The following is a 21,592-nucleotide window of genomic DNA, read 5'->3' as shown; positions in this document are numbered from 1 at the left end:
AGTGTTCAAGTTTTAAATGTATTTTGAAATATTGGCTAAGAATACTAAAAATGCCGGAAGACAGATATCCTAAACAGTGCTACAATTTACAGTTAAGATGGGGGAAAAATTGTGATTGCTGGGCTAACAATGTTAAAAAGTTTCTTTTTAGGTGTACTTGATGAAAATACATTTCTTTGATTGTTCAGCCAGAGATATGAAGATATTTTAGGCAAAAGTTGCAGGATGAGATTAAGTCGATGGAAAGACTGCGTTTCTATAGGTCATTGGAAGTATAATTCACTTGTCAAAGATACCTATAATTGTTGGGAGATAGCGATTTTGTTATATAATAACTATGCTTAGAGTGGGAAACTTGCTAACAAGAAGTAACACGGAAAGATATAAAAGTATTTGCTACGAGGAAAGATTGTGTCAGATTTGTAACCTAAACATTGCAAATGAATTCCATTTTATTGCTGATTGTATGCTATACGGAGAAATACGAAGAAAATATTTACACACCTTTGTATATAAAAATCCAACTTAGAAAAATTTAGGTCTTTAAAACAAAATGATACAGGTAAAATTCGGATGACTAATTTTAGCATGGTTTACTATAAAAGCCTTAAAGATTAGAGAAACCGTTTTATCAATGACTCCTGCTACATAAGACTCTGGATCAATATAAAAAAAACTTGCTCCATGCAGGTTCTATGGTTCCACTTAAATTAGTTTGTGTGATTGCTGTGTACTTGTATCTCACCCAGTTCTGAAAATGCAAAATGATCACTTTCATGTATATCACATCCAACAGGTACAATGCTCTTTTGTTACGTACTAAAACATCGTATTGTACCGCATGATGTATGGATATGCATCATGGGCCAGTAGCCTGCATTACAAATAAGCACATTAATTATTATTATTATTATTATTATTATTATTATTATTATGTTATCATTATTATTATTTTATTATTATTATTATTATTATTATTATTATTATTATTATTATTTTATTATTATTATCATTATATTATTATTATTATTATTATTATTATTATTTTAACATTATTTTATTATTATTATTGTTGTTGTTGTTGTTATTATTATAATTATTATTATTATTATTATTCTGAGCAGATTATCACCCACAACCATTGGAGCAAAGGAGGAGGATCAAGGACCTGATGTTGATGGACGCCCTTACCATCATGATGGCCGATTTACTTCATAAGAGCTTCCAGCAAAGCCATGACCTTTGGACATTGGACGAAATTACCAGGGTGGTCAAAATTAACCAAGAGGATAAGAAAGACCTGGAAGTATGTTACATTTGGTATAATTAATCACACACACACACATATACACACACACACACACACATATGCGCGCGCGCTACAATTAAGTTTATCAGTGCCATGCTGTTATGTTTTACTTGATTATGACATCATTACAATTAAGAACGTTTTCATAAGTTCTTTCAGAATAATGCTTATTTATGGTTTCCTTAATACCAAATTATCGTTCAATTATTATCACATATTCTTATTTAGTATAGGATTTTTTTACAGTACAGCTATCTTACATTATATAGTATAAGAACGTCTTCATTATAGATATCTTATAGTTTAAATGACCGTAACTGCATATCCATTAACTGTGTTTCTTTTTAAAGTGCTGCACAGTTGTTAACAAAATGAAATCTTTATTTTTTCCATTTAAGTTTTTTGTTGACAATTTTTTTGTTCGGGATAATAAGCAGTGAGATTATTTCATTTTATTTGTTTTTTACGCCTGCTTGACTGAATTATCACTTGTTAATGGCATCGGATGTTGAGCGAAAATACCTGTTATTATTAATTTACATTCAGTCGATTTCTGCGATATTTAAATTCATAGTATTTGCATTTATACCAGACAATCAATCCTTATCACCTTCAATAACTTAAGTATTAAGAAGGCTATCTACAGTTTTGTATTTTGCTTAGGGTGATATTTTTTAGAAAAAGAATTTCAGTAGGTTTCCTCACTGGTTATACTGGCTGTTAAAAAAGACATTGTATGTCTTCGGTCTTGCTAAAATAAAGTTAATTTCCTTTATGTTGATTTATGGTTGATGGGTGTAATATCGGTAATAAGTATAGGCCTACAGCTTGGCCTTACTTCAGATGTGCACCTATCAAAAAATGCTAGCTCCGCTTGGTCATTTTACGTTCCGGGGCTTCAGAAGTAAATTTAAAATATAAAAAAGAGCCGATAATTGCTTTTTTACCATTTATATATTTGGCAATTCATTCATTGCACTTTCAGAAGCTGGTATTGTCTAGTCTGGCCAAATTCCTTGTCCCTATTTTAATAACTTTTACAGATAGTGTACTTTAGACTAATTCAGGCTGAATTTTGAGCACATTGGAGTAGTAATTCTGGTTAGCTGCGTGTTTAGATCATGTACAGTTTCCACAAGTACAATATCTAAAGGAATTTCAGCCACAATACATGAAAGTAACATAGGTGTATGCCAGCATTCCCTCCACTGTGCGTGTTGCAAATGAAAACAACTTCACCTTACACCACCTGTCACTCTTTCAGAAGTTCATAATATTTGTAAAGCGGTTCCATTAATTGTAAACACGTGTAGTATTCCTTAACATTGTACGGTTCGCTCGCTTAAGCTCAATCAAAGCAGAACATAATCTTGATTTTTGAGAAGCTTGCAGCATCACCAAATGGTCAAACTATTCTTTGTCGACTTGACTAACAGACGGGACACACCAAATAATATAGATAATAATTTTTTGTGACTTTTAGGAAGCGTTGTTGATGTTCATGTGCGATATTTCATGTTACTGTAGGAAAAAGCTTAAGGGCACATCATGCAGAAAACAAGACATACATTTTATTTTTCATCTAGCTTATAAGTGCATAGGTTTTGTATACCTGTGTACATACTGTGCTACCTGTAATCATGAAATTTATTGAGGTTATGCAGCTCAATGAGTACTACACCTTCATCATATAGGTGTGGCAAATGTTTCACGCTTAACTTTGTTAATTGTGATGTATCTCTACTTGTTTGTAACTCGTCGTACATGATTGTGTCTATATTATGTGTAGTTTTCATTCATGACTAAATTGTATTGGTCACCTATAGTCAAGATAGATAGTTCATTTTTGTACACGGGTATACATTTTGTATTGTAAGATATTACTAATGTAGATTGCGTGGGATCTATAAATGGTTGTTGACATACGTGTTTACGACCATTAATAACAATATTAATAATAGGACTTGTTTGCTAGCTGGGGTTATTTCATAATGGTGGGTTTAGATCATGTGAGTTATTAGAACAATTAAGTTATTTACCATTGGATAGATTTGATCACATGACTAGGTATTTTGAAAATATTTGATTGAGTAGTAAGATCTGTCACGTGGGATATATTGTGACATAGTCGTACTAGACACTTGAACGTGTATATAAGGAGAAAATTGAGCAATGAGATTAATTCCTATTTTGGATTCATCGTATTTCGGATTCTTATTTCATACGTTGAAATCAGCCTGCAAATGTGTTTAATGATTTGTTTAGATAATTTGAGAGGAAAGATTTGTTTGGATCATTCAGTGGAAATAGAAAGTGTTCATCGAACTAAAGTATTATATTGTGACTATTGTGAGTTATTCAAAGGAGTTCTGGACAACGCCATTTTGACAAATCAGGACTGTTGGGCGGACCAGTACATTCGAGGATCTGAAATTTATACGGAACATTTGATTCTTTTGGACTTTAACATAACTTGTTTTTGATTATTTTGGATTCAATTTATAATACTGTAACTTCCTCTTAAATTTTCATGTTATAGCTTTGATGAGTAAACTATTTAAGTTTTACAAAACTTGTTGTTTTTGCTTCTTTCTGTTTTATAGTTTATGACCATCGAATCGTATTAATTATGTAGTGTATTTTTCGAACTCTGCAGTTGGACGTGCAGGTAATATGGTCTGTCTTCATACAGGAATGTGGCATCCAGATGGACAGCCTCCCTAGTAACTGCCTTTCTGTATGAACGCTTACATTGTGTGATGGCTTTTCGTGATCGATTAAATTTAGACCAAGCAGTAAAATAGGTACTAAATTTAGGTGGTCATTTTAAAGCCAGCGACAAGCACATGAGCAAACTTTAACCATACGTGACTTAAGGAACGATAAATGATTGAATTGTAAAACCATGTCAACAGATATTCCGACCTGAAAGGCGGGATAATATATTTAGGCTCCTACCAATATTTGACCAAGGCTTCAGTTTACAAACATACACTATTATTGGTTTTGCTTGGGGATTTTTGCAAAGTGGGAGGAACAACGATAGTTACCCCATATTTACCGCAATTCATTTTATTTGGGACAATTCTTTCATAGCGTACAATAAACGACCACATGTGTTTCTTGTAACAAACATTCTATTAATGTTGCTATTTCGCTTCATTCGTGATGTGTATTGCAAATCACAATCTTTTCCTATAATACTCACTTCTGGGTGCCTATAAACGGCTAACTGAGTCGCTGAAATTTAGAGTCCATGTGATCTTAAATCCAACTTGCAAATGGCGTACAAGATTTAAAAATTAAACAACCATAAAATTGAGGGTACAGTATTGTAAAGTGTCGAATTTTGAATTGTTTTGAACCTTAAAGTTGAATGCATTAAGCAATAAAATTTTATCATATTTAAGCCTGAAAAGCCTTTGTGAAGGGTCACTTCGCCCTTTCTTCTTTGCTCCCTCCGTGTCAGTGTTAATGCTTGAAAGGACTAGCATATATGACTCAGTGAGATTTGACCAGGGCTTTGCAACGCTGTCTTAAGAAAGTAATCATTTGAGCTTCCAACGATAACCGCTTGATAGGAACCCATGTCAACTTATCATTTTCAAAGGGAAATTGAGATGCACCGTAGTTCAGAGATTCTACGCCGTCTAAATCTGACGAAAGAATGATTATCTTGGCCAGAGTAAATTTAGGCGTACACTTTAGAAGTAATGTGAATTTAAAGTGATGACCTTGGTCGAAATTCTATAGCCTTAAATTTCCTGAAAGGAATAATGGATCCAAGGAAGCCTAAAAGAATAGTGCTTTCCTCGTTAAACAAGAAAAATGGACCAGATGGCTGTCTTGTAAGAAAAGACAGGGTTTAGTGCTAGGACGCACAATTTCTGAAGGAGAACAGCAGTAAGGTACGCAATTTTAATGTTTCATCTAATCTTGTATTTTTGATCGTTTGTTTTTTGCAAATGTGTTTGATATGACTAGGATCCATATTATTGATCGTTTATTCAATTTCACGAAAATCTGTTGATGTTAGAGTTGTTATGCAATTTATCTCTTTACCTTTACAGTTACTAGTTTTCGGATAGAATTGACGATTGCATGCTATCCAAATTTTCATATGTGTACGAGTACGTAGGGTTATATGAAGAAATAAATTATTTGTATGTTATGATGATACTGATTATCATGAGTTAACGATAACCGCATATTTATATATGATTTTGTAATGTTTAAATAATCTTGTAAGTTAGTGATTGCTGTGAGCTAGAATTGTGTGAATTTTATGCAATAGTAATCGAGCATGTGGTAGCATAGATAAAGAGATAAGATAATGCTAGATATACCGTTCACGTGTTAATTTATGGTCAGTCGCTATGAAGAGGGAGTGATGATCTATCGGATTAAGTCAGAATTTATGCAGTGTGCATAGATAGTATGCTTCTGAGTAACGTAAGTGAGGGAATTTTATGTACGTATAGAAAGTGGTACATATAGAGATTTAGGGGTAATTTTGTCCTTTAAGGAACAACGTTCTGGAGAGAGACGGGACAGTCCGAAGACCTAAGTCGGAAAAAAGAAGTGACGAGTTCAGAAAAAAGGAGTAGGAACTCCAGGAAGGGGAGAATCGTAGAGAATAGGAAGGCTTGAGGAAATTTGAAGACGTTGATACACGGTCAAGGGAGGAAGGATGTACGATCAGTGTGGACACCATTTGTTATTATGATGAAATAAATCCAAATTAGCCACTGCTATTAAATTCTGTTGACATAACTTAGGTTGAATTCGAATAGCCGCTAGGAATTTGCTTTGATTAAATTTGCTTTTTTCTTGTCTAAGGGGGCTCGAATTGCATTATTTCTACCCAGTAGTCTTGCTCAGTTCTCTGGTGATATTCTATCTATTCACTCCCCCCGGGCTATAAAAATCGAGGGTGTCATTTCCTAGATAACGCCAGCCAAATCCAATTAGCCACCCCTCTTACTAAGAGGGCGACGTTACAAGTAGCATAGACACCAAAAGGCGATGTATAACAGTTGATAACAGACATCGCATAAGTCGTATAGACATGGTATATAAAGACCACAGTCTAACAGAGTGATATGATAAAAATATTAAAATTGATAAGTGGAGCGCTTTTCATTATAAATGGTGGTCGTGACTCACGAAAGGGCCTGAATTTTTATGCGAATCTTAATGCATCTCAATGAAGACAGCGCATTTTATTGCCCCTTCATTGTGTCTTCGGTATGCGCCTTGTGTGTCACGGTGCGAATTTTAGCTTTCATCTGATGGTATTATTGAACCATATCCATGCTTTGCCGAAACACGTACTTGGAAATGTGTTCTTTTTTAAGACGCTAGACAAAGTCTGAGACGATTTCAGTTTGGCCTATGCTAGCACGAGAACCTCAAGATTTGTACCTTTCACCTGGAAGCGCCGGGTAATAAACTTGCCTGTTATCTCAGCCAGCCAGCAGGCTATTGCGGCTGCTTCAAGCCCCACATCGATGGACGCGGAAAGAGAGGTAAAGACTAGGTCTACATCGCAGGCTCCCGTGCCAAGTTCGGCTGTAATACTTTAGTCGTCATCATCGTCTAAGCATTTACATCCCGCGATAACTTTTATGGATGGCTGCCCTTGCCTCTTGCTGTTGTTCAGGCAAGTGTTTGAGTTGGCTGATCAGTTGCAGCCGTTAGTTTCTTTTTTTGGTCCTATCAGTAGTCAACTCTGAATAAATATCCCACTTTGGAGAGGTACAATCTAACCCATTCATTTTTTTAAATCGTAGTGATGGATCTAAAAAGATATTGGGCTAGCTTTACGCTATTATATATTCGGGAAATCTGATTTTCTTGAATTTGCAAAGACAGCTTTACACCAAATTACTCTTTGTCTTGTAATTGTTTAGTCGTGAGGTAGACAATGCTTACTTCATTAGCGCTGATAATAAATGCGCATACAAAAATTCTCGTTGTGACCCATGCTGATAAACAGAATTCCATGATTGTGTTCAAAAAATATTTCCCCATTTAGTATTAAATTGTATCTCCTTTAGCTAAAATTCATTAAAAAAGATAGTGTAGTCTTTCTGGTTTCATTATATAGACCGCTATCCCCTTCCATCTCAATGAGAAATGCTGTTAATTGATCTGTAGTGGCTGATCAAGTTAATTATTGATCTGTAGTGGCTATACTATATAATAGCTAGTGCTTGAACTTAAGATAATGTTGTTCTTTATTGTTGTATGTATCTGATGCTCTATCACATGGGCCAACATTTATATAGGTCGCTTTAGTCTGAATTTTGTTTCTGCACAATGATTAATGTTAAAAATGGCTGCTGAAGAATACTAAGAGTTATGTAATTGTTGGTTACATACCAGTTTACAAATGTTGAAATACGACATAATGAGATTGTTATTACAAAAAACAATCAATATAAAAAAACTCGGTTAAAAAACTTCTTTTCGAATTCCACTGACAAGTATTTGACCAAATACGATACAAGGCATTCTGGCATGAAAGACCATCAAATGTATACAAATTACGTCGATTCATCATCAGATATGGCTGTTAGAAAACAATTCAAATGTTCTAAAACACTGTTGGACTGAATTTGGCCAAATATTTAGCAGAAATCATCCTTGAATGATATCTAAGGCCTTTGGTGTTATTAAAGATAACACCGATCCGTCATCAAATAGCGCCGTCTTGACTATATGACTTATCCAAAACTCCATATGGAATTTGACCAAATTTTACAGAAAGCATTCTGACATGAAGACCTTTCGCACGTTAAAACAGATGTCCATCCATCATTAAATATGGCCACCAATACTGAAGTAATAGAAGAATGATAAAATATTTATTTCTACTGGAAAAACTCTGAACCAAATTTAACTATTTTTTTTGCAAAAAAGTATATCATGGTTTTAGAGGTAGGTCGTTCCAGATTGGCAAAATATGGCTGCCATGGTAAAATCAAACCTTAAGTGACCTTTTCCACAAACAGCAAAACAGTATCCTGGCATGCACGCCTTTCAATTTTGTAAAACAAATTGTCAATCTTCTGTCAGCTCTGGCCATCGTCTCTGAAATAGAAAGATTTTTAAAACAAGTATTCTCACAAACTGCTAAACATTATATTGCTTAATTTGACAGAGCACAATAAGGCCTTTCAATTTTGCACAAATTATGCTGTGCTGATCTACTAAAACTGGTAAATATAATTTTACAAAATTGAACAGGAAGCTTCCAGGATAAAAACTTTCAAAGTTTACACATATGATACAGTTCAATATGGTTGTTTAGTGTTCCATCCAGGTCTTTATAGGTCGCTTGGCCAGACATACTTAAAATAAAAGTTTATGTAACTTTTGAGAAAAAGTTATGAAAGATAATCAAAAGTACTCTCTGCATTTATTTTAAATAGACAAGGCATGCACTCTCAAGAAGTTTACAAGCATTTCGATAGTGGCCTATATTATTATAAAAACGTATCCTTTGGCAATGGACGTGGGAACAAATTCATATGAAAGAAGATGACGTAAAAATAGGTAGTTGAAATTAAAACCTTTAAAACAACATTGATTATTTTCTTTTTCTGTTTAATGATTAATTCCTTTTTAATGTTCTTGTTGATTGTAATTAGAAAATAAAACTTGAAGAATACTCAAGACGTGGGCTTATAGCAATTTGGTTGTTCGTTTGTGGGTATGCCTGCGGGCAGGTTTGGTTAAATATTTCTTTGTCACCTATAGCTCAGTAACCCCGCATCAAATTCACTTCGGGGTCAAGAATTATTAAGGGACGTGTTTGTTTTAGAGTTTTTGTTTCTTGTAGTTCCATATAAGCTTACCCTATTCATTTGATATTTTAAATAGTATATCATTACAGACTTTCATTCTCTCAGAATAATTCTGTTAATGGGTTCTGACCATGAGTGTAGCGTTGGGATGGACAAAGGGGACAAATTGTAGTTTTTAGTCAGACTTTTCGCAAGTCTTGTACTTGAAGAGTCTTGAAGTAACCGCTTGCTATTCAGTTTATGTTTGGAATATAATATCAAGAAGCTCGCCTTCTGTCAGTAACACTCCAGCCCGTGGTTGGGGCCATGCCGGCGAACACTCCAGCCCGTGGTTGGGGTCATGCCGGCGAACTATATCTGGATCACATATTAAATAAAGTTTGGTTCCATCGTTTATTTTTCTATAACTCGTACCTCAATTTACTTCATATTTGGAATATAATATTGTCACATACTCCCCTTCTCTCGGTACTACCGCAATGCACTGGGTTATGCCTCTGGCTGAGGGACGTTAGGTCAACAATGACACAGGGGGCACATTTTTGAGTGTTTGATTACAGGTTTCTCTTTCTTTTGTTTTCTTCTTGTGCTTTTGCAGCCCTATTCGCTTCTCTTTTGAATATCGTGCCATCAAATGCTCCCCATCCCTGATCAACAATCGTGAGCCTGGGTTCTGCCTTTGGGTACGGTCACGGGAAAATATTTATGTTGGGGACACATTTTTGTTACAGCTTTTTCTTCAGTTTTATCTCTATCATTCCTTAACCCAGACAGTTTATGTTCAGGATACAGAATCATCCTGCCACTAAGTTCTAACATTTTGACATTTTGACCTTTTATCTTGTTGGGATAGTTTTTTGGGGGTTTATTTTGAAGAAATTATTTACCCAAAGGTTTTGCATTTACTGCTGAAGTACAGTTTATCATCCATCCATCCATAGATAGATAGATAGACAGACAGATAGAGAGATACATACATACATACATACATACATACATACATACATACATACATACATACTGTACCAGGGTAAAGCACAATCGGTCAAGAGGTCGAACACTATTTGATTAATTCTCTTCATCGATTTTTATTTCAATAAAGTCACACCAGTTCATTTCATAAAGTGACATCATTAGATACGTCACACTGTGAAACACCTACTCAATTTGGACTACTTTACTTAAGGGTATCATTAAGTCTATAGTTTATCAACTGTTCTCTTAACAATGTACATTGTAGCTGGATAAAAACAAAGCTTGATAAATTCCCCGACTCACATTAGCATTCATGACATTAAATTTATTCCCTGGGTCGAGGGGTCAATGGGGTCATGTGGTTGCTTTCTTTGATATAATGGCAGTTAGTTAGAAGTGTGGTGGTGGTGGGTTACTACCTTATCTCTTAATGCATTTCTATCGTTTGCTTGTTTTTAAAGAAAATATGATATTAATATAAATTTGGTTTCAAGTAAAGACTTGTAAAAGAAAAGGTGTTTGAAGAGAACGAGTCCAAATACCGATTATATTTATAATTATATTATAATTATATAAAGTTTGGCTTTATACGACAGGCATTTACAAAATAGAAGAAAAAAACATTTAAATTACAGAAATAATCATACTAACCTAGAATTATGGGCCAGCTGTCTTGCATTTGGCACACTGAGGAAATACATGAGTGACGGGTCCGGATGGTCATTTGTTGTCTTTGAAGTGCGTGTCATCTGTACGTCGAAGTAGTGCCATGTTTTCTGCCAGAACTACATTACAATAACCTGGCACAAACCACCAAGCTCGACTATTAACGTGGAGAACAATGACAACTGCTGCTTTGAGTGTGTCATTAATGGCATTGCATTTCCAGTGAATGTTGGTGGCAATATCAAACATTAAGCTCCTCAGCAATATTATCGATGTTATTGTCTTCTGACAGAAACAATTATGTCCTTTACCCGTTGCGCATCAGTGAGCTGCATAGTGCAAAGCGAGAAGAGCCACTTTGTGGGGAAAAAATAACCTCGGCCGACTGATATACAAACATAACAACCACAATGAAAAGAGCATTTCCGCCCCCAGTGTCTGCACGTCTTCAACCATTTCCAACGATTCGAAGCGGTATAAACCCCGCGTGTGTCCTTACCTGACGCATGGGAAGCTAAAGTGAAAGTTCGTGCAGTTAATCCAGATAAAAACAACGCACAAAATATAGTTGAACAAGTCCCCTGCAGCTTTGACGCTGTAGTCCGCTGTTACTGTATTTCTAAGGAACCAGGGTTACATCGTGGCAAGGTTGCAATTGCCACATTTGTCCGTTTGCTTGAGCAAATTAATCAGAAGCTTCTTCATCTGAATGAGGTTCTCATAGATGGAGAGGACCGCAACACCTCTCAGGAAACCGCAGTCGGCTACATCTGTGGCATGGTGCTTACTAATGTAGAAGAATACACAATGTATAAAGGTACGAGAATATTACTATACTACTGGCAGGTATCACAGCGGCCCCGCCCACAAAGAATGTGACCTCAAGTTGTGGATCTTTCATGAGAAAATTAAGGTACCAGTTGTTATTCACAACCAGCGCGTCTAGGCATCGTTTTTTAAAGCTAGCGGGTATAGAAAGCAAGTCATCCAGACAAAGTCTTAAGGGTTGACCAGAAATACATCCTTTTCTTCCCGATATCTGTCGTATGCATATTCAAGGGCATAGCATATTACATGATGACGATAAAAGTCCAGGTAGCCCACGAATGTCGATATAAGCAGTTCACAGACAAACATGCCCTCACCGAACCCTGGGCAGCCGACGATCACGGCACGGTGTGGCTGTAAGTGATCAGAGATCACCGTGTTAGCAATACACCAGCGTTTGTGTCGAGTGACGTTTCGAATGTCGAGTGGTTGATCGACACGAATTGACCGTGTTCTATGTAGATGCACATGTTTATCATACCTGCCGCCTGGTTTATCTTTTCAATTTGCAGTCTTACTCTTTTGATGCGTCTTCCTAATCCATATATCGTGTACTGGTTATGGAAATGGCACCAAAATCAATTGACAACAACCTCCTGTAATTAATACACTGCCTCGCCTTTGTTTGAAGGCCTCTTCATATTGCTGGTATATCGACTGCCAGTGGGCATGGATCTGGTTTGGAATCAGATTATCACCTACACCTTATTAATGACGTGGTTGTAGAAATTCTCTGTATCACGCCGCATCATTAAAAAACCACCTACACTGTATTTGGTGTCGCAGTTAAAGCGAAGTGATTGTGGCAATACCATCGATCCTACACGTACCATGGTTTTGACAATGAATGTTATATTGGCTGATCATACAGCTGAGGCGGTGGCAGTAAAATAGGCGATCTTCACCAGTGCAAAAGTAAATTTGGTTCAGCCCAGAATTGTACCACGTTTCGGCTGAGTTTGGCAGCAACAAATTTGTTGCAAATTCGACATGAATCAGCACGAAATAGCCGTCACCATTCTCAATGGGGTATTTACGACACAGACGCTATCGTAAAGACATGCAAGCTTCAATTCCTCTATGACTGAGGACTGGGGACTTCGACGCAGCGACCTGGTGGGTCAGCATCATGCTCACTGATCCAATTTATCAGCTCAGTCACAACTAGCGCACATTCATCTTTAGATTCAAATGACAGAGCTAACACACCCTATCAGATGCCCCAGCGTTGATGAACGTTCCGCGATTTTAAGTACACCTAGAACATATGATCACAACTGGAAAACGTTCTGATTAGGAAATGCAAGCCCCCCTGCGACAAGTTATTCTTGTGAGTGGTGAATCCTGTGGGGATTAGTGTAATGTCTCCAAAGCTTGGCACATAGGAGCCTTCGATATTCATCTTTGACGAAAGGCATTCACCGGCAAATATACTGGAGTGCACTATCTTTCATGATATTAAAATAGTGCTTGACATTCTGAACGTATTTGGTCTAGGCATTTTGCAGAAAACGATCTGCAAGCACTTTTGGGCCATCATACCTATTTAATGCCGACCCAGAAGATCCCACAGATGCTGAAACTCTCTGCTACGAGGTGAGCCAGGCAGCGCAATAGCAGGTAGTGTAGCAGGTAAATCATGTTGGTCGGAGGGGTTAAATCAATAGATACTTGTGGTGTATGTCGTTGGGATTCAATGCAAGACTTTCGGTCTATTGGTGGTTTTACCCTAAGCAACAACGACGATACTATCACCGTCCAGGCACCTGATCTTGAATCGTAGGCAGCACTTTCTATCCATATAAACATTATCGGCTACTGTGACCATCGCCGGCTTACTTAGAACCGATTTTGTACTAGTTAAGCAAAACCATGGCTATGCGTTATCTCCGCTCCCGAAACTGACTACGCTGGCCTTCAATCCCGAAGTCCACTACTGAGATAAGAGCCGCACTTCAGTACTACTGTTGGTATGATTTTAATCTACGAATAATTCTTGTGAGCATATTTATCATATATTCTACATATAGGATCACAGATTGGGTAGGGTAGACTTGGCGCACTAAAAAAAACAACCCAGTATATATGCTTAGATTACGCAACAAATTGGTCTTCGTCACTAAGCTGTTTACTAAGTTGTAAAAGGCATTTCTAACGTCTTCGTGATTAAGACTCAGTCTTGTACTGTATGACTGTCTTGTGGTGATCACAGAACATCCAATACGATTTACAAAAACAATTCTTTCCAAATCAAGAAGGAAAGTACCGAAATTATTAAATATCTTATCTAGAATTACGCAACATACATATTCCTACTCAATCACTGTGGGAAAGGAATATGCAGTTTGGTCTCGATGATCCAATGCAATTTATGGCCATTAAAAAGTTTATTGTCGAATAAACGGAGGTAATCTGAGTGACTCTGAATAAATTATTATTGAGATATAAAAAAAAACAGTAGTGAATATCAAGAAAATATTTATACACTTCACCAAAATTCCGCATGCAGATGGTATTGAAGCGTGTAAATATTTTCTTGATAACTATCCTAATAATAGCACACTATCTACTGAAGATATTTGTAAAAAGAAAAAACTTATCTTGGAAAATAATTATTTTAAATTTAATGACACGAACTATATCCAAAAAATTGGTTCGGCAATGGGTAGTCCTATGGCTCCCTTATACGCTTCCCTTTTCATTGATAAATTAGAAAACTATTTGTTCAAAACGAAATGTTAAATCCATCTGTTTGGTTCAGATTTTTAGATGTCATATTTATGATCTGGAACCATTCAACTGAAGAACTGAAATAATTCATTGATCGCCTAAATCATTTTCACCCGACGATTAAATTTACTTATACTGCATCAAGTACGCGCGTTTCATTTTTAGATGTAAATGTAATAAAAAATATTGATAACGTTATCTCATCACATATTCATATCAAGGAAACAAATATCCACCAATATGTGGAATATTCTTCATGTCATCCCATGGCATGTAAAAACGGTATACCATATAGCCAGGCCAAAAGATACCGACGCATTATTTCAGATGATTGTCAATTACAAAATTCGTTGAATAAATTACAAACATATTTCCACGATAGAAATTATCCTATACATATTATTGATTATGTACTGAACAAAGCCCGTAATCTTACTCAACATGAGGCTTTAAACACAGCAGAATGTACAGTAGAGAGAGATGTAATTCATTTCACAATACAATATAATCCTTCATTATCTAATATAGGCCGTATAATTAATAAATACTGGAGTCTCCTAAATTTATGGAAAAAACAGCGTAAAATCATTTTACAAAAATAAACAAATTCTCGCTTATAGAAGACCCAAGAATTTGCAAGATTTTCTAATTAGAAGTAAACAGTCAGAAAATAAAAAAGACTATTCGTCATTTAAATGTAACAGACACAGGTGCTCTCGATGCCCAAACATAAGAGATAGTACTTCTTTCAGTAGTGTTAATACAAAAGAGGTATTTTCTCTACGTTATAACACTAACTGCATATCAACTGATGTGATTTTTTTGATAATCTGTACAAAATATAGCATGCAATATGTGGGACAAGCACTTCAACAAGTTTCTAAGAGAATGAATAGTCATCGCTTTCATAGAAAAATTCTACAGATCCTCAGTGTTCCTCTAATATTTCAACACACTTTAACACCAGTAATCATTCTCAATTCGATTTTTCTTTCATGACAATAGATAGTGTGCATATTGACATGAATAGACTCGTAAAAGAAACTTACTGGATTCATAAGTTAGATACTTTGTATCCTAATGGCGTTAATACCAATGCACTATATAAAATTGTATAAATTGTTTTTAAATTGATATATTGTATAACCTTTATAACAATATAATTATATGTATGACTGTCTCTATTTTATTTTATTATGTTACTGAATAAATGATTGCAATTATTGATCACATATAAAATGATAGTTAAATGAATGGAAGTATGATACACGAGATTAGCAGCGTTCTAATAAAAAAATGCCTATTAAAAAATAATACATAACAGAATCATTGTTATTACTTAGTCATTTAGTTCCCTTCTAATTTTTAATATCATGATCGTCTTTTTAATCAAAACTTAACATAAATACAAGACTAGTCTAATTTTGACGATTGTGAGTTCTGAGAAAAAGTGGTTGCTATGGAAACCTTTCATTTGTCTCCATAGTCTACGTAAGTTAAATAAATTTGAGTGTACCTCACGGCAACTTTGACCATACACAGTTACACGTTTTTTTACTCATTTCAGAAAGGAATGGAAGACTTGCGGAACAAGTTAGAAAGACTTGAAAGACAACATGCAGATAAATGCGAAGAACTGAGTAACCGCATGAAGGACATCGATCAACTCAAAAATGATAAAAGTAATAATCACCGGGATGGTACCGTTAAACTGTATACACACACACACACACACACACATATATATATATATATATATATATATATATATATATATATATATATATATATATATATATATATATATATATATATATATATATATATATATATATATATATATATATATATATATATATATATATATATATATATATATATATTATGGTTGACTGTTGCAATTATGAAAGTATTGTAAGATGGTTTACAGTTCGTATATACAAAATTTACATAAAACCAGGGAATCATAAAATGATTATGGTTGTCATATTCCACATAACTATGTCTAACACCCGGCTGAAAATGAGCAAGAGTAAATAAGACTAAATGACACTTATAATTTTATCCCAAGTCATCTCTGCCTAGATAGGAGCTTAGTTGTTTAAGCCACATGAAGCAGTTTTTCATACTGAGTGAGATACATTGAAAATGAGACTAAATATGAAACGGCTGATCTTAATGAAACAATAAAGTAGTTACATAAACCACATAGGTCCAATGGCTAAATAGACTGAATAAGCTGTCCTTATGTTTGTATTAAAACTCATAAATCTGTTTTCTTTAAAGTTTTCTATAACATACATTCTATTTTATTTCCAGTTGAAGCACCGAAACAAGAACATATTGAAAATTAATGAAAATGATTGGCAATGTGTTGCTTATTTATTGACTTCATTATTGCTATCATTGAGTTCTTCATATCAGTCACAGTCAGTAGAATTAAAATTATTCAAGCCGAGCGCAATGGTTGGCAAATTCATATGGTAGGAACGATTCTCAATTTGATAGACTAGTGAATTGTATGAACCTTGTCTCTTTTCTTCCACTGTTCTCTTAAATTAAATCTGAGAAAGAATTTTTTTGTTGTTTCAATTTGTTAAGTTTACGTTTGGAGAACTTAGCTTTCAATCGACATTATATAGTCAGTATTGTGATGACTTGCCGTTAGGGACAATATACATCATTACCTAACTGCCTTCATATCTACCTGCACATCTTCCTACTTACCTACCTACCTACCTACCTATCCACCACCCATTTTACATGCTATTCAACAACCAGCTTTATAATTTATTCATCACCCAGTTTTACATGCTATCAAAAGCAGAGTTTTATGCAGTATCAATCACCCTGTTTTATATACTTTCCAAAGCCCAGCTTTATATTGCATTCCAATAAATCAGTCATTTTCTATCCAATACCCATTTTATATACTACCAAACACCTGGCGTTATATGCTGGTCAGTGACAGTGAGGTTCTGGATTATTACGAAATGTGTGTTGTATTATATAATAATAGTGTATTGGATGACATATACTATTGGGGTTGGGTAGAGTATGATCTTGGTGTTGGAAAGTAAATTAAACTGGATGTTGAAAAGTATATACTATGATTGTTGATGTTGGCTTGTATGTGAACCTGGGTGTCAGATAGCATATGAAAATGAGTGTTTCTTTGTAAAATAAAAATGGGTGTTGGATAGGATATAAATGTGTTATACTCTCTCTCTCTCTCTTAATATGACTTTTTATAAAACTTGAATGAAAAAGTGATGCAACCTTACAAGAAAAGTAATTGGTCTTCTTACATCTCATATGATGAATAAAACTGTATGTTTGTCTTCGATTTTCGATTTTACTAATTCACTGGCAGAAGGTTTTGTTACAAAGGAGGACATGTATATATATATATATATATATATATATATATATATATATATATATATATATATATATATATATATATATATATATATATATATATATATATATATATATGGACAAATGCAACACGTAAATATTAGCATGACTTTGTACTTGAAAATTATATATATATATATATATATATATATATATATATATATATATATATATATATATAATTTTTAAGTACAATGGCATGCTAATATTTACATGTTGCATTTGTCCATTACGCTTTCCTTTACATTATATTTAGACCCATTTAAAATGAAGAGATGACACTTGTTATAACTATATATTGCACTAAATGGTGTGTCACGTATCACGCTTGAAGTCTGACCTTCAAGGTAAAGGTCACGAGGCAAAATATTATGTTTCAGTCGCATTTATCCTTCTGCTTCCCAAGTTAATAGTCTTACATCAATAGATGTCGTTTGGTACACTTATGCGAAGTCATGAAAAGATATTTCGCATTGTATGTTTGTAGTCATGGCTGAGGTCACAGGTCAATATTCTGATGGTATTATTCTGACTTATAACACCTGTTTGTGGTCTAAGGTTGACATTGCCCGGGGTGGGAGTGGGAGACAAGCGCCCCAATCCTCCAAAATGCCCCATACGGCCTGCTTCTCTTACTGCCTCTGTCAGCTAAAATCCAGCTCCTGGCCTTCGCGAGTGGCTTAGATTTGAAGCCCGGCAGACCATGTTTTCTACTAACAGGAGAAGGGGTGAAGGCGGCCCACTGGCGCCTTAAAACCAGTTGCTTCGGGTAGATGGGACTCGTAAACCTTGGATGGTAGCTCATCTAGGAGAAGGAAAACTCCGATTCCAAACCTCTGCTGCCTTGTGGCTATACCCACTCATGGGAAAGGCTAAGGGAGTAAACCCCGACAGAAAATCCGGAGATGGAGTCCCTAAGGCGGTATGACATTGACTTCAACGTCATTCCGGCAACTCCTGCGACGCCGTTGGTGCCAAGCTGTATCGGCATTCGTCGTTCCCTTGGGCACACCAGCTGCGTGGAGAGGGGGGATCTGCTGCATGGGCAACAGCTGATTCTCCATACCACCCTGCCCAGGCTTCATAGCTCCACTGGAGAGGACACTCCAGCGTCGTCGTACGGAGTCGGCACAACACGAGAAGTAGCAGTTTACCGGTTCTAAGTCAAAGCTCGATTGGCGTAGAGCTTGGCGCCAGGGGTTACTTCTGACGGTGGGAGAGATCATCAGGTCTCACTGGACAGCTACCGCCCGCCTCAAGCTGGGCAGCCCCCAGTCAGTAAGGTGCTGCCCGCCATGGCCTGCCTGCTTCACTGGGTGCGTGGAGCTTAGAGAACCATCTCGACAAGTGGGCCACAAAACTCTGCACCAGGAAAGACTAAAAGAAGAAATAAAAAGACTCCAACTCTTCGTTTTCCAACCTGGAACATCAGGACCATGTGTCCTGGATTGACCATTGACCTACAGCAGATCGACGATGTACGGAAGACTGCCGTCATTGACAGAGAACTCTCCCGACTGAACATCGACATTGCCTGCCTCCAGGAGACCCGACTGGCTGACAGAGGCACCATCAGGGAAGCCAATTACACATTCTTTTGGCAGGGGAAGCCCTTGGATGAACCTAGGCAGCATGGTGTAGGCTTTGCCGTCAAGAACACGCTAATCGCCTTCATTGAACCTCCATCATCAGGTACTGAGAGAATCCTTGCCCTCCGGCTGTCAACATCCTTAGGCCCGGTCAACATCTTCAGTGTGTACGCCCCAACCCTCTACTCCACCTACGAGAAGAAAGACAAGTTTTATGAGGCTCTGGATCAGGCAATATCCAGTATCCCCAACAATGAAAGCCTTTACTTACTAGGAGACTTCAATGCTAGAGTGGGAGCTGACCATGAGGCCTGGTCCACCTGTCTCGGCTTTTACGGAAGGGGCAAGATCAACGAGAATGGTCAGCGACTGCTGGAGATGTGCTGCTCCCACAGCCTATGTGTGACAAACACTTTCTTCAAATGCAAGGAGATCCACCAGGTGTCGTGGAGACACCCACGTTCACGCCACTGGCACCAGTTAGACCTCGTCATCACCAGGCGTGCAGAACTGGCCAATGTCCTCCTTACCCGCAGCTACCACAGTGCCGATTGTGACACGGACCATTCCCTCGTGGCCAGCAAGGTGCGAATATTACCCAAGAAGCTGCACCACGCCAAGAAGAAGGGTCACCCAAGTATCAACACCTACTGTGCAAGCAACCCAGAGAAAACACAGCAGTTCATCAGCAAACTGAAGGAAGCCCTCACCAAAGTGACACCTGATGACACCATTGATTCCAAGTGGTCCCATATCCGTGACTCTGTGTACAATTCAGCCATCACAGCTTACGGGAAGAGGGAGCGAAAGAATGTCGACTGGTATGAGGCAAACTGGGAGGAGATGGAGCCCGTGACTGAGGCAAAGAGGAAAGCCCTCCTGGCATACAAGGCTGCACCTAGCCCCAGAACACTACAAGCCCTCAGGATTGCAAGGAATAACGCCCAGAAGACCGCCCGCCGCTGTGCCAACACCTACTGGCTGAACCTTTGCAACAGTATACAGACAGCTGCTGACACCGGGGATACAAGAGGAATGTATGAGGGTATCAAAAAAGCGACAGGCCCCCCCAGCTACAAGACCGCCCCCCTCAAGTCCAAGACGGGCGAAGTCATCACAGACCAGGGGAAACAACTGCAGCGATGGGTTGAGCACTATCTCGAGCTATATGCAACCCAAAACAATGTCACTGGAACTGCCCTGGACGCCATTCCAGACCTGCCTGTCATGGAGGAGCTAGACACACAGCCCACCCTGGAAGAGCTCGGAAAAGCCATCGATTGCCTTGCCTGTGGGAAGGCTCCTGGAAGTGACGTCATTCCGCCTGAAGTCCTCAAGAGCGGAAAACCAGCACTGCTCCAGCCCCTACACACACTCCTCTGCCTTTGCTGGGAACAGGGATACATCCCACAGGACATGCGTGATGCCAACATCGTCACTTTGTACAAAAACAAAGGAGACCGTAGCGACTGCAACAACTATCGGGGCATCTCCCTCCTCAGCATCGTCGGAAAGGCCTTCGCCCGTGTTGCCTTGGCACGCTTGCAGATCCTAGCCTCCCGCGTCTACCCAGAATCACAGTGTGGATTTCGAGCCGGCAGGTCAACTGTAGACATGATCTTCTCACTACGTCAGCTGCAGGAGAAGTGTCGCGAGCAGCGGATGCCCCTCTACATTGCCTTCATAGACCTGACGAAGGCGTTTGACATGGTTAGTCGGAGTGGACTCTTCAGACTCCTGCAGAAGATCGGCTGCCCCCCACGTCTGCTTGCTGTCATTATGTCATTCCACGAGAACATGCACAGCACAGTGTGCTTCAATGGCGCAACATCTGAAGCATTCCCAGTCGTTAGCGGAGTCAAACAAGGCTGTGTCCTTGCACCGACGCTCTTTGCCATCTTCTTCTCCATGCTTCTCCAGTACGCATTCAAGGACTGCAGCGAGGGAGTGTACATCCATACCAGGGCTGACGGCAAGCTGTTCAACATCTCCCGTCTCCGTGCTAAGACTAAAGTCACAGAGGTACTCATCCGTGAATTGCTCTTTGCCGACGATGCAGCCTTGACATCACACACGGAAGATGGACTTCAGCAGCTGGTATGCTGCCTCTCCCATGCATGTAAGGAATTTGGACTGACCATCAGTTTGAAGAAAACAAATGTCATGGCACAGGACACAGACTCCCCTCCCTCTGTCTCCATCGATGGGTACAATTTGGAAGTTGTCGAGAACTTCACATACCTCGGGTCTAACATCTCCAGCTC

The 21,592-nt window shown here is 37.7% G+C and overlaps 1 protein-coding gene across 3 annotated transcripts in view; it reads left to right on the top strand.

Annotated features, from left to right (window-relative positions):
* LOC149803692 (uncharacterized) overlaps positions 1-21,592 on the top strand; it is a 51,249-nt gene that overhangs the window by 12,309 nt on the left and 17,348 nt on the right. For all 3 annotated transcript variants that reach the window (XM_089953479.1, XM_089953478.1, XM_089953477.1), the window contains exons 4-5: positions 1,125-1,306; positions 15,887-16,001. In XM_089953479.1, coding sequence (XP_089809605.1) covers positions 1,125-1,306; positions 15,887-16,001 — 297 coding nt within the window. The remainder of the gene's footprint in view (positions 1-1,124; positions 1,307-15,886; positions 16,002-21,592) is intronic.

Source organism: Sinohyriopsis cumingii, chromosome 3 (genome assembly GCF_028554795.1).
Source record: "Sinohyriopsis cumingii isolate HCF-2022 chromosome 3, ASM2855479v2, whole genome shotgun sequence".
In the NCBI taxonomy this organism is placed as follows: Eukaryota; Metazoa; Mollusca; class Bivalvia; order Unionida; family Unionidae; genus Sinohyriopsis; species Sinohyriopsis cumingii.
Note: the sequence above shows the minus strand (reverse complement) of the source record. Positions and strands in the feature narration are given on the sequence as shown.